We start from the raw sequence: 13,266 nt of genomic DNA, 5'->3' as shown, positions 1-13,266 counted from the left end.
CCACAGGGATACTGGTCCATGTTGACTCCTGTGTTTCCCACAGGGATACTGGCCCATGTTGACTCTTATGCATCCCACTGGGATACTGGTCCATGTTGACTCCTATGCTTCCCACAGGGATACTGGCCCATGTTGACTCCTATGTTTCCCACAGGGATACTGGCCCATGTTGACTCCTATGTTTCCCACAGGGATACTGGCCCATGTTGACTCCTATGTTTCCCACAGGGATACTGGCCCATGTTGACTCCTATGTTTCCCACAGGGATACTGGTCCATGTTGACTCCTATGTTTCCCACAGGGATACTGGCCCATGTTGACTCTTATGTTTCCCACAGGGATACTGGCCCATGTTGACTCTTATGTTTCCCACAGGGATACTGGTCCATTTTGACTCCTATGTTTCCCACAGGGATACTGGCCCATGTTGACTCTTATGCTTCCCTCAGGGATACTGGCCCATGTTGACTCTTATGCTTCCCACAGGGATACTGGTCCATGTTGACTCCTATGTTTCCCACAGGGATACTGGCCCATGTTGACTCTTATGTTTCCCACAGGGATACTGGCCCATGTTGACTCTTATGCATCCCACTGGGATACTGGTCCATGTTGACTCTTATGCTTCCCACAGGGATACTGGCCCATGTTGACTCTTATGTTTCCCACAGGGATACTGGCCCATGTTGACTCTTATGCATCCCACTGGGATACTGGTCCATGTTGACTCCTATGCTTCCCACAGGGATACTGGCCCATGTTGACTCCTATGTTTCCCACAGGGACACTGGTCCATGTAGACTCTTATGCTTCCCACAGGGATACTGGCCCATGTTGACTCCTATGCTTCCCACAGGGATACTGGTCCATGTTGACTCCTATGTTTCCCACAGGGATACTGGTCCATGTTGACTCTTATGTTTCCCACAGGGATACTGGCCCATGTTGACTCCTATGCTTCCCACAGGGATACTGGTCCTATGCTTCCCACAGGGATACTGGTCCATGTTGACTCCTATGTTTCCCACAGGGATACTGGCCCATGTTGACTCCTATGCTTCCCACAGGGATACTGGTCCTATGCTTCCCACAGGGATACTGGTCCATTTTGAGTCCTATGTTTCCCACAGGGATACTGGCCCATGTTGACTCTTATGTTTCCCACAGGGATACTGGTCCATGTTGACTCCTATGTTTCCCACAGGGATACTGGCCCATGTTGACTCTTATGCTTCCCACAGGGATACTGGTCCATGTTGACTCTTATGCTTCCCACAGGGATACTGGCCCATGTTGACTCCTATGTTTCCCACAGGGATACTGGTCCTATGCTTCCCACAGGGATACTGGCCCATGTTGACTCTTATGCTTCCCACAGGGATACTGGTCCATGTTGACTCTTATGCTTCCCACAGGGATACTGGTCCATGTTGACTCTTATGTTTCCCACAGGGATACTGGCCCATGTTGACTCTTATGTTTCCCACAGGGATACTGGCCCATGTTGACTCTTATGTTTCCCACAGGGATACTGGTCCATGTTGACTCTTATGTTTCCCACAGGGATACTGGCCCATGTTGACTCCTATGCTTCCCACAGGGATACTGGTCCTATGCTTCCCACAGGGATACTGGTCCATGTTGACTCCTATGTTTCCCACAGGGATACTGGTCCATGTTGACTCTTATGCTTCCCACAGGGATACTGGCCCATGTTGACTCCTATATTTCCTACAGGGATACTGGTCCTATGCTTCCCACAGGGATACTGGCCCATGTTGACTCTTATGCTTCCCACAGGGATACTGGTCCATGTTGACTCTTATGCTTCCCACAGGGATACTGGCCCATGTTGACTCCTATGTTTCCCACAGGGATACTGGTCCTATGTTTCCCACAGGGATACTGGCCCATGTTGACTCTTATGCTTCCCACAGGGATACTGGTCCATGTTGACTCTTATGCTTCCCACAGGGATACTGGCCCATGTTGACTCCTATGTTTCCCACAGGGATACTGGTCCTATGCTTCCCACAGGGATACTGGTCCATGTTGACTCCTATGTTTCCCACAGTTGTGTGATGTGGATGGTGGACCATTGTTGATACACACAGGAAACTGTTGAGCATGAAAATCCCAGCAGTGTTGGAGATTATTGTGGAGCGGTTTGAGGAAAACATTGTGTTGAAAGCATTCCACATGTTGACTCCAATTTTTCCCACAGTTGTGTGAAGTTGGCTGGATGTTCGTTGGACCATTCATGATACACACAGGAAACCTTTGAGCAAGGAAAATCCAACAGCGTGGCAGTCCTTGACAAAGTCAGACCGGTGCCCTTGACACCTACTACCGTACCCCGTTTAAAGGCACTTATATCTAACACTAGAATGAATATCATAGAATTCTTCAGAAGTCTTCATTTATTAAAAAAACAACAGATGACCAACAGTTGACAGTATAGTAGAAAAATACAATATCTACATCAGTTGAATAGACCTAGTTACAACCCATTAATATCTATATCAGTAGAATAGACCTAGTTACAACCCATTAATATCTATATCAGTAGAATAGACCTAGTTACAACCCATTAATATCTATATCAGTAGAATAGACCTAGTTACAACCCATTAATATATATATCAGTAGAATAGACCTAGTTACAACCCATCAATATCTATATCAGTAGAATAGACCTAGTTACAACCCATCAATATCTATATCAGTAGAATAGACCTAGTTACAACCCATCAATATCTATATCAGTAGAATAGACCTAGTTACAACCCATTAATATCTATATCAGTAGAATAGACCTAGTTACAACCCATTAATATCTATATCAGTAGAATAGACCTAGTTACAACCCATTAATATCTATATCAGTAGAATAGACCTAGTTACAACCCATTAATATCTATATCAGTAGAATAGACCTAGTTACAACCCATCAATATCTATATCAGTAGAATAGACCTAGTTACAACCCATTAATATCTATATCAGTATAGTAGAATAGACCTAGTTACAACCCATTAATATCTATATCAGTAGAATAGACCTAGTTACAACCCATCAATATCTATATCAGTATAGTAGAATAGACCTAGTTACAACCCATTAATATATATATCAGTAGAATAGACCTAGTTACAACCCATCAATATCTATATCAGTATAGTAGAATAGACCTAGTTACAACCCATTAATATCTATATCAGTAGAATAGACCTAGTTACAACCCATTAATATCTATATCAGTAGAATAGACCTAGTTACAACCCATTAATATCTATATCAGTAGAATAGACCTAGTTACAACCCATCAATATCTATATCAGTATAGTAGAATAGACCTAGTTACAACCCATCAATATCTATATCAGTAGAATAGACCTAGTTACAACCCATCAATATCTATATCAGTATAGTAGAATAGACCTAGTTACAACCCATCAATATCTATATCAGTAGAATAGACCTAGTTACAACCCATTAATATATATATCAGTAGAATAGACCTAGTTACAACCCATTAATATCTATATCAGTAGAATAGACCTAGTTACAACCCATTAATATCTATATCAGTAGAATAGACCTAGTTACAACCCATTAATATATATATCAGTAGAATAGACCTAGTTACAACCCATCAATATCTATATCAGTAGAATAGACCTAGTTACAACCCATTAATATCTATATCAGTAGAATAGACCTAGTTACAACCCATTAATATCTATATCAGTAGAATAGACCTAGTTACAACCCATCAATATCTATATCAGTAGAATAGACCTAGTTACAACCCATTAATATCTATATCAGTAGAATAGACCTAGTTACAACCCATTAATATCTATATCAGTATAGTAGAATAGACCTAGTTACAACCCATTAATATATATATCAGTAGAATAGACCTAGTTACAACCCATTAATATCTATATCAGTAGAATAGACCTAGTTACAACCCATCAATATCTATATCAGTAGAATAGACCTAGTTACAACCCATCAATATCTATATCAGTAGAATAGACCTAGTTACAACCCATCAATATCTATATCAGTAGAATAGACCTAGTTACAACCCATCAATATCTATATCAGTAGAATAGACCTAGTTACAACCCATTAATATCTATATCAGTAGAATAGACCTAGTTACAACCCATTAATATCTATATCAGTAGAATAGACCTAGTTACAACCCATCAATATCTATATCAGTAGAATAGACCTAGTTACAACCCATTAATATCTATATCAGTAGAATAGACCTAGTTACAACCCATTAATATCTATATCAGTAGAATAGACCTAGTTACAATCCATTAATATCTATATCAGTAGAATAGACCTAGTTACAACCCATCAATATCTATATCAGTAGAATAGACCTAGTTACAACCCATCAATATCTATATCAGTAGAATAGACCTAGTTACAACCCATCAATATCTATATCAGTAGAATAGACCTAGTTACAACCCATCAATATCTATATCAGTAGAATAGACCTAGTTACAACCCATCAATATCTATATCAGTAGAATAGACCTAGTTACAACCCATTAATATCTATATCAGTAGAATAGACCTAGTTACAACACATTAATATCTATATCAGTAGAATAGACCTAGTTACAACCCATCAATATCTATATCAGTAGAATAGACCTAGTTACAACCCATCAATATCTATATCAGTAGAATAGACCTAGTTACAGCCCATTAATATCTATATCAGTAGAATAGACCTAGTTACAACCCATCAATATCTATATCAGTAGAATAGACCTAGTTACAACCCATTAATATCTATATCAGTAGAATAGACCTAGTTACAACCCATCAATATCTATATCAGTAGAATAGACCTAGTTACAACCCATTAATATCTATATCAGTAGAATAGACCTAGTTACAACCCATCAATATCTATATCAGTAGAATAGACCTAGTTACAACCCATTAATATCTATATCAGTAGAATAGACCTAGTTACAACCCATCAATATCTATATCAGTAGAATAGACCTAGTTACAACCCATCAATATCTATATCAGTAGAATAGACCTAGTTACAACCCATCAATATCTATATCAGTATAGTAGAATAGACCTAGTTACAACCCATCAATATATATATCAGTAGAATAGACCTAGTTACAACCCATCAATATCTATATCAGTATAGTAGAATAGACCTAGTTACAACCCATCAATATCTATATCAGTATAGTAGAATAGACCTAGTTACAACCCATCAATATATATATCAGTAGAATAGACCTAGTTACAACCCATTAATATCTATATCAGTAGAATAGACCTAGTTACAACCCATCAATATCTATATCAGTAGAATAGACCTAGAATATCTAGTTTCAAAAAATTAATATCTGTAAATTCATGAATTGAATAACATGAACCACTCTTTCACAGGATATATCAAATTTGTTTACAGTTATTGAAAAATAAACAATTAGTATATCCTAGACCTAGTACATTACATTGAACCTCCTCTATACCAATCTCAGATAGGGTATTAACCTAGTACATTACATTGAACCTCCTCTATACCAATCTCAGATAGGATATTAACCTAGTACATTACATTGAACCTCCTCTATACCAATCTCAGATAGGGTATTAACCTAGTACATTACATTGAACCTCCTCTATACCAATCTCAGATAGGGTATTAACCTACTACATTACATTGAACCTCCTCCATACCAATCTCAGATAGGATATTAACCTAGTACATTACATTGAACCTCCTCTATACCAATCTCAGATAGGGTATTAACCTAGTACATTACATTGAACCTCCTCTATACCAATCTCAGATAGGGTATAGACCTAGTACATTACATTGAACCTCCTCTATACCAATCTCAGATAGGATATTAACCTTTTACATTACATTGAACCTCCTCTATACCAATCTCAGATAGGGTATTAACCTAGTACATTACATTGAACCTCTATACCAATCTCAGATAGGATATTAACCTAGTACATTACATTGAACCTCCTCTATACCAATCTAAGATAGGGTATTAACCTAGTACATTACATTGAACCTCCTCTATACCAATCTCAGATAGGATATTAACCTAGTACATTACACTGAACTTCCTCTATACCAATCTCAGATAGGGTATAGACATGCATATGACAAGGTTTGCGTCACTAATGGCAACCTATTCTCTTTATAGTGCACCAACAAGGGGTTGGGGTGTTAGGGGGTGATGGTGGTTGATGACATCACTGTGGTCTGCTCTCAATCTTGGTCACATGACTCTGGACCCAGGCTTCAGAAGGGTCAACACAAAATGTCTTCCCTTTCTTTGTGATAAAACTGCAACAGATACACAACACATTGTCTCTCAGAACATCCAGTCTGTAATATGAACGCTCTGTCTTGTCTTGTACAGTGTAGCCTGGATGTAGCCTGGTTCCAGGTGTGTTTGTGCTATCATACCAACTCCTTGTCACTCCTGGTCCTGTTTGGCATGACAAGGAGTTGACGTAAAGTCACAAACAGATCTGGGACCAGGCTAGCCCAGATGTTTACAGTTTAGAGTAGACTATGCTTACTTACATCAGTGCTTTGCGAGGGCAGCTACTGGAGGTTGTTCTGAGAGAAACTACTTGTTGAAGAGGGATCCTCGCGCTGAATTTCATACAGCATTCAGGTGCTATTTCCAACGCGATGACACCTGTAAACAAACCACAGTTAACATAAAGATCTCCAGGTCTCCAACAGCGTATTACACAGCATTGCTACACACACACACACACCTGCAGATGTCGTATGCAGGGAGCAGAGCAGTCCCAGCAGGAGTAGAGCAGTCAGGGTCTTCATGGTTCAGAGATGGTTGAGATGCTGAAGATTGTATTGTCTGAGATGTTCTCTGATGTTGTGGTCTCTGATGCTCCGGTCTCTGATGCTCCGGTCTCTGATGCTCCGGTCTCTGATGCTCCGGTCTCTGATGCTCCGGTCTCTGATGCTCCGGTCTCTGATGCTCCGGTCTCTGATGCTCCGGTCTCTGATGCTCCGGTCTCTGATGCTCCGGTCTCTGATGCTCCGGTCTCTGATGCTCCGGTCTCTGATGCTCCGGTCTCTGATGCTCCGGTCTCTGATGCTCCGGTCTCTGATGCTCCGGTCTCTGATGCTCCGGTCTCTGATGCTCCGGTCTCTGATGCTCCGGTCTCTGATGCTCCGGTCTCTGATGCTCCGGTCTCTGATGCTCCGGTCTCTGATGCTCCGGTCTCTGATGCTCCGGTCTCTGATGCTCCGGTCTCTGATGCTCCGGTCTCTGATGCTCCGGTCTCTGATGCTCCGGTCTCTGATGCTCCGGTCTCTGATGCTCCGGTCTCTTATGCTCCGGTCTCTTATGCTCCGGTCTCTGAAGTTCTGGTCTGGTTCTGTGTCAGAAGTCTAGTTGATGCTCTGGTGGTCTGATCTGACCTGTCTTTTATACAGAGAGCTGGTCCATCAGACCCATTAACAATTGACGGGGGAATCTCCCCTTTATACCCTCATTCACTCTGAATATCTTTCTAAGAACGAACATTCTGCCCTTCAGGTTCCTCTTCCTCAATTCTCTGTAACTCTGTTTCCTCCAGGATGTTCAGCAGAGCTGCTATTTTCTGAAATACTCAGAATACATTTACTGGAGATTTGCATATCAATGGAAGGATATTAAAGTGGACTATATACTATATGATACATTACATCAAATACAACTGTTCAGATTAAATTAAATTCTCTACATCACCAACTAGTTTGTAAGTAATTCTTGAAATCAACTATGTGTCTTTCAACATTTAATTGCAGATTTTAGGATGTGTGTATTTTGATTAAAAACCTGTAGTATACTGTTAACCTTTACATCATAGTGAAATTAAATCATATAATATTTTATAAATTAATCTCAGATTTAGTGTGGTGTGGTTTGTGTCTTCCCTCAGTTTGGAAGGTTGGTGGTTTGATCCCTGGTCGAGTTTATAACAAAAACATTCTACAGTTGCTATATCCATTATTGAACTAATAAATTAATGATATACACGCATTGATTCTTGATGAATATAACTTCTAAATGCTTCTTGAGTTTAGTTGAACTGTCATACCCCATCAGAACCCAGAATATAAGCTTATTTTACTATAATTTAAAACATAGGAAATGTAAACACCCACTGTATATCCTGAGAAGGTGGTTAAAACTATAATGTTGACATCGTGGATGGTCAGTCCTTCCATCCGTAGCTCTGTGTCACGAATCCCTTTTGGCCCGACAGTCTAGGGGGGATGGTAGTGAGACCCGTAACATAACTCATGTAAATTATAGCCGTGACAAAGTAAGTGTGAACGAAATAACCAGGACAACCGAAATAATACCGTCAAACTCAGGGTTTATTTATAAACACACGGTAATGGGGGGGAGCAGGAAAAAGGGGCTGAGCTGGACCCAAGGAAAGAAACAATAAGTACACAAAAACACCCCTAAGCTAGACTAGCCTACTTTAACAACAGCTAACTAACCAAAAATACAGTGGGTGGTCCGCTCAGTTCTAACTAGTGTGTTTAACAAAGTTCACCTACGGGTAGTGTATGCCCATGGGCGACTTGTCTTGGTTTCCCCCTTTTCCCACCAGCAACAAACAAACACCATACCAAAACAATACTCACAGGAGATGAAAGTGCTTTGGAGGTGCTCCAACAAAAGAAGAGGTTAATTAATACACAGAGAGCGAGTCAAACACAGAGCTCTACCAACATGGCATTTACAAAGAGATTGAGCTACTGAAATCTATGAAGAACAGAGATCTACCCACATGGCATTAACAAAGAGATTGAGCTACCGAGATCTATGAAGAACAGAGATCTACCCACATGGCATTAACAAAGAGATTGAGCTACCGAAATCTATGAAGAACAGAGATCTACCCACATGGCATTTACAAAGAGATTGAGCTACTGAAATCTATGATAAACAGAGATCTACCCACATGGCATTTACAAAGAGATTGAGCTCATGAGCAAACAAATGATGGGGTTTTTAAACCATGGGGAAGGAACTGTGATAGGGTAGGAAGGAGGAGGAGGTGTGTCTTCTGATTGATGGGTTGATTGTTGACTGATTGGGGAGTGATGATTTTCACCTGTGAGGGGAGAAGGAGAGAAAAGAAACACACACAGGATACACAGACACAGGATACCTGTATCCGTAACACTCCCACCCTTAAAAGAGCAACCCTAGGGGGGGATTGCGACCACAGTATTAATGAATACTCACAACAATAACAAAGTCAACAACCTTGCAAAACATACAACAATCATTAGACACGAGACAAAAACTCGTAATTGCTTACTCACTACTGGGGCTGTAATCCTTCGCAGAGGAATAGCCTCGGGGTATCTTGTAGCCATACACATTATCGTTAACAAAAACTGGTTACCCGATTTTGTCTTCGGTAACGGTCCGACACAATCAACCACCACATGCTCAAATGGTTCATCTATGACAGGTATAGGACAAAGAGGAGCAGGAGGAATAACCTGATTTGGTTTTCCTGTTATCTGACAGGTGTGGCATGTCCGACAGAACTGCGCCACATCTTGTTTTAAACCCGGCCAAAAGAAATGTCGAAGGATCCGATCATACGTCTTTGTAATTCCTAAATGACCAGACCACTGGTGATCATGAGCAAGGGATAACACATTTTGTCGAAAGGCTGTAGGAATCACTACTTGGTAAACAGCATTCCAATCTCCACCCGCGTCAACATGGGATTTCCATTTACGCATGAGGAGATTACCATCAATGAAGTAAGCCACATTCTTCTTCTTCACCTCTTCTAACGAGACAACACTAGAAAAACATTTAGCAAGTTTGTTGTCAACCTTTTGGTTAGCAATCAGCTGCTCACGAGTGACTGGTAACTGTATTGCATCAGCAATAAGTTCAACGTTCTTTAATTCTTTTCTGGGCTGTTTGTCCGAGGTGATCAACTTCTCAGAGGTATCACACAATCCATCCTCTTGATCATCATCTTTGAACAGAACAGTGTTCGACAAATCTATCACGTCACCCTCTTGTAGTGCCTGAGCACGAGTGACAGCACAAGCGGGGAACACATGTGGATAACTGTGCCAACTCATTCGAGAGAGAGTGGTCACTTTTATCCAATACTTCCAATACGGGTACTACCTTTCCTCCGGCAATATCGTTACCCATTATAAAGGTCACACCTTTCACTGGCAACTTAGGACGTACCCCCACTCTGAATATTCCACTGATTAACTCAGTGTACTTTCACAAAGTGCAATGGCACTGGGACAAAACCCATTTCAATACCCTGCACTAACACACTGGAACCACAGTATGTATCGTCAGATAAGGGCAACACATCAGACAATATAAACGACTGCGCCGCACCAGTATCTCTAAGGATTTTAACCGGACGCTGTGACGCTTCGTCATTCGTTAGGGACACAAACCCATCGGAAATGAATGGTTCATAACTGCGGTCGGGGACTGAGACTTTAAACTACAGTTACCCTTAGGCACCTGTTTTGTTGCAGACCTCACAACCGTACGAATTAGAGCAACACCTGTTGGTGGCTTGGCACGAAGAGGCATCCCTTGTTTGCGTTTAAGCAGGAAGCAATCATTAAATCATATGTCCTACTTTATGACAATAGAAACAGGAACGCTCAGTCTTCTGGCGTGCTTGATATACCACTGCTGGTTGACTAGGGCTAAAGGTAGGAAACTCAGTGGTTCTACTCTCAGTATGAGCCGAAAACACTCTTGAGCGTTAACACAAACTCGTCTGCCAACACAGACGCTTCTGCCAGGGAGGATACTTTCTGTTCGTTTAGGTAAACTACAATGCATTCGGGTAAGCAATTTTTAAACTCTTCCAACAAGATTAACTCCCGGAGAGAGTTGAAATCAGTTACCTTACTAGCAGCATGCCATTTATCAAACAGATTTCCCTTGTCTCTAGCAAATTCCACATAAGTCTTACTAGAAGACTTTCTATGAGACCTAAATCTCTGTCGGTATGCCTCAGGCACAAGCTCATAGGCACGAAGAACAGTAGCTTTGACCACTTCATAATTCAAACTGTCCTCTAGAGGTAGCGCTGACAAAACCTCTTGGGCTTTACCAGTTAATTTACACTGAAGTAATAGACACCATACCTCTTCAGGCCACTTCAATGCTACGGCTATACGCTCAAATACACAAAAATACAAGTCAACCTCCGACTCTCTGAATAAAGGTACTAAGGCTATCTGCCTACTAATGTCAAACGTGTTTGAGGACACAGCAGGTGAGGACGGCTCACAAACAGGCACAGTAGGAACGAAGGCTAGCCTTGCTGTCTCTGCCTCCAGTTCCATCTGGCGCATTTTGAACTCCAACTGCCTTTGTTCTCTATCTGCCTCAATTTTACACATCTCCAACTGGAGAGTCTCTCGCCTAATTTGGGCTCTCTCTTCCACCTCTAGTTGGAACTGTGCTAAACGGACATCCCTTCTGGCATCACCATTTGACAGTGGGGAGAGTGGATCAAAACGGGACAATGTAGCTGGTGTTTTAGCCTCGCCCTCATTCTCAGACACCAATGGGCTTACAGGAGCAGCAACATCCCCTACAGGAGTAGTATGCTCAGGCAGCTGTAACACAAGCACCTGCTCTTCCAACAATACCTTTAACACTAGCTGTTTAACCTCCGCCTTAACTACACTCTGCGGAATCAATATTGAATAATGGTCAGCCAAGGTCACTAAATCAACTCTACGACATTTATCAAAAACCTCCCACGAAGGGTTATCCAAAAAGGACTTCAAATCAAAAGTAGCCATCTTAAACTACTTCACAAGAGCCAACGAAAATAGCAAACACTAATGCTACTTCAGCTATGACGCTCAACACTGAACTATACCACAACAATCTACATGAGCGGCATGGGTGTCAGTAAAGACAGATCCCGGACGAGCCCCCACTTATGTTACGAATCCCTTTTGGCCCGACAGTCTAGGGGGGGATGGTAGTGAGACCCGTAACATAACTCATGTAAATTATAGCCGTGACAAAGTAAGTGTGAACGAAATAACCAGGACAACCGAAATAATACCGTCAAACTCAGGGTTTATTTATAAACACACGGTAATGGGGGGAGCAGGAAAAAGGGGCTGAGCTGGACCCAAGGAAAGAAACAATAAGTACACAAAAACACCCCTAAGCTAGACTAGCCTACTTTAATAACAGCTAACTAACTAACCAAAAATACAGTGGGTGGTCCGCTCAGTTCTAACTAGTGTGTTTAACAAAGTTCACCTACGGGTAGTGTATGCCCATGGGCGACTTGTCTTGGTTTCCCCCTTTTCCCACCAGCAACAAACAAACACCATACCAAAACAATACTCACAGGAGATGAAAGTGCTTTGGAGGTGCTCCAACAAAAGAAGAGGTTAATTAATACACAGAGAGCGAGTCAAACACAGAGCTCTACCAACATGGCATTTACAAAGAGATTGAGCTACTGAAATCTATGAAGAACAGAGATCTACCCACATGGCATTACAAAGAGATTGAGCTATTGAAATCTATGAAGAACAGAGATCTACCCACATGGCATTACAAAGAGATTGAGCTACCGAGATCTATGAAGAACAGAGATCTACCCACAAGGCATTAACAAAGAGATTGAGCTACCGAAATCTATGAAGAACAGAGATCTACCCACATGGCATTTACAAAGAGATTGAGCTACTGAAATCTATGATAAACAGAGATCTACCCACATGGCATTACAAAGAGATTGAGCTACTGAAATCTATGAAGAACAGAGATCTACCCACATGGCATTACAAAGAGATTGAGCTACCGAGATCTATGAAGAACAGAGATCTACCCACAAGGCATTAACAAAGAGATTGAGCTACCGAAATCTATGAAGAAGAGAGATCTACCCACATGGCATTTACAAAGAGATTGAGCTACTGAAATCTATGATAAACAGAGATCTACCCACATGGCATTTACAAAGAGATTGAGCTCATGAGCAAACAAATGATGGGGTTTTTAAACCATGGGGAAGGAACTGTGATAGGGTAGGAAGGAGGAGGAGGTGTGTCTTCTGATTGATGGGTTGATTGTTGACTGATTGGGGAGTGATGATTTTCACCTGTGAGGGGAGAAGGAGAGAAAAGAAACACACACAGGATACAC

At 41.3% G+C, this 13,266-nt stretch overlaps 1 protein-coding gene across 1 annotated transcript; it reads right to left on the bottom strand.

Moving 5' to 3' along the window:
• Positions 1-5,447: 5,447 nt before the first annotated feature.
• On the bottom strand, positions 5,448-6,954 carry LOC118944473 (C-C motif chemokine 13-like). Its single transcript, XM_090223253.1, has 3 exons — positions 6,821-6,954; positions 6,621-6,738; positions 5,448-6,377 (listed from the first exon to the last, which is right to left on the bottom strand). The coding sequence occupies exons 1-3, from the start codon at positions 6,882-6,884 to the stop codon at positions 6,284-6,286; spliced, it is 276 nt and encodes a 91-aa protein (XP_090079379.1). The 5' UTR covers positions 6,885-6,954; the 3' UTR covers positions 5,448-6,283.
• Positions 6,955-13,266: the final 6,312 nt, after the last annotated feature.

This window comes from Oncorhynchus mykiss, chromosome 26 (assembly GCF_057628025.1).
Source record: "Oncorhynchus mykiss isolate SJ-2025 chromosome 26, ASM5762802v1, whole genome shotgun sequence".
Taxonomy (NCBI): Eukaryota; Metazoa; Chordata; class Actinopteri; order Salmoniformes; family Salmonidae; genus Oncorhynchus; species Oncorhynchus mykiss.
The sequence above is the reverse complement of the archived record's forward strand: the minus strand, read 5'-3'. Positions and strand labels throughout refer to the sequence as shown.

Bases quoted from the DNA above. Each gene is read 5' to 3' on its own strand.
- LOC118944473 (XM_090223253.1), bottom strand. From the start codon at position 6,884: ATGAAGACCCTGACTGCTCTACTCCTGCTGGGACTGCTCTGCTCCCTG. The intron at 6,739-6,820 runs GTGTGTGTGTGT...GTTTGTTTACAG, and splicing joins CCTGCATACGACATCTGCAG to GTGTCATCGCGTTGGAAATA. The intron at 6,378-6,620 runs GTAAGTAAGCAT...TATCTGTTGCAG, and splicing joins TGCCCTCGCAAAGCACTGAT to TTTTATCACAAAGAAAGGGA.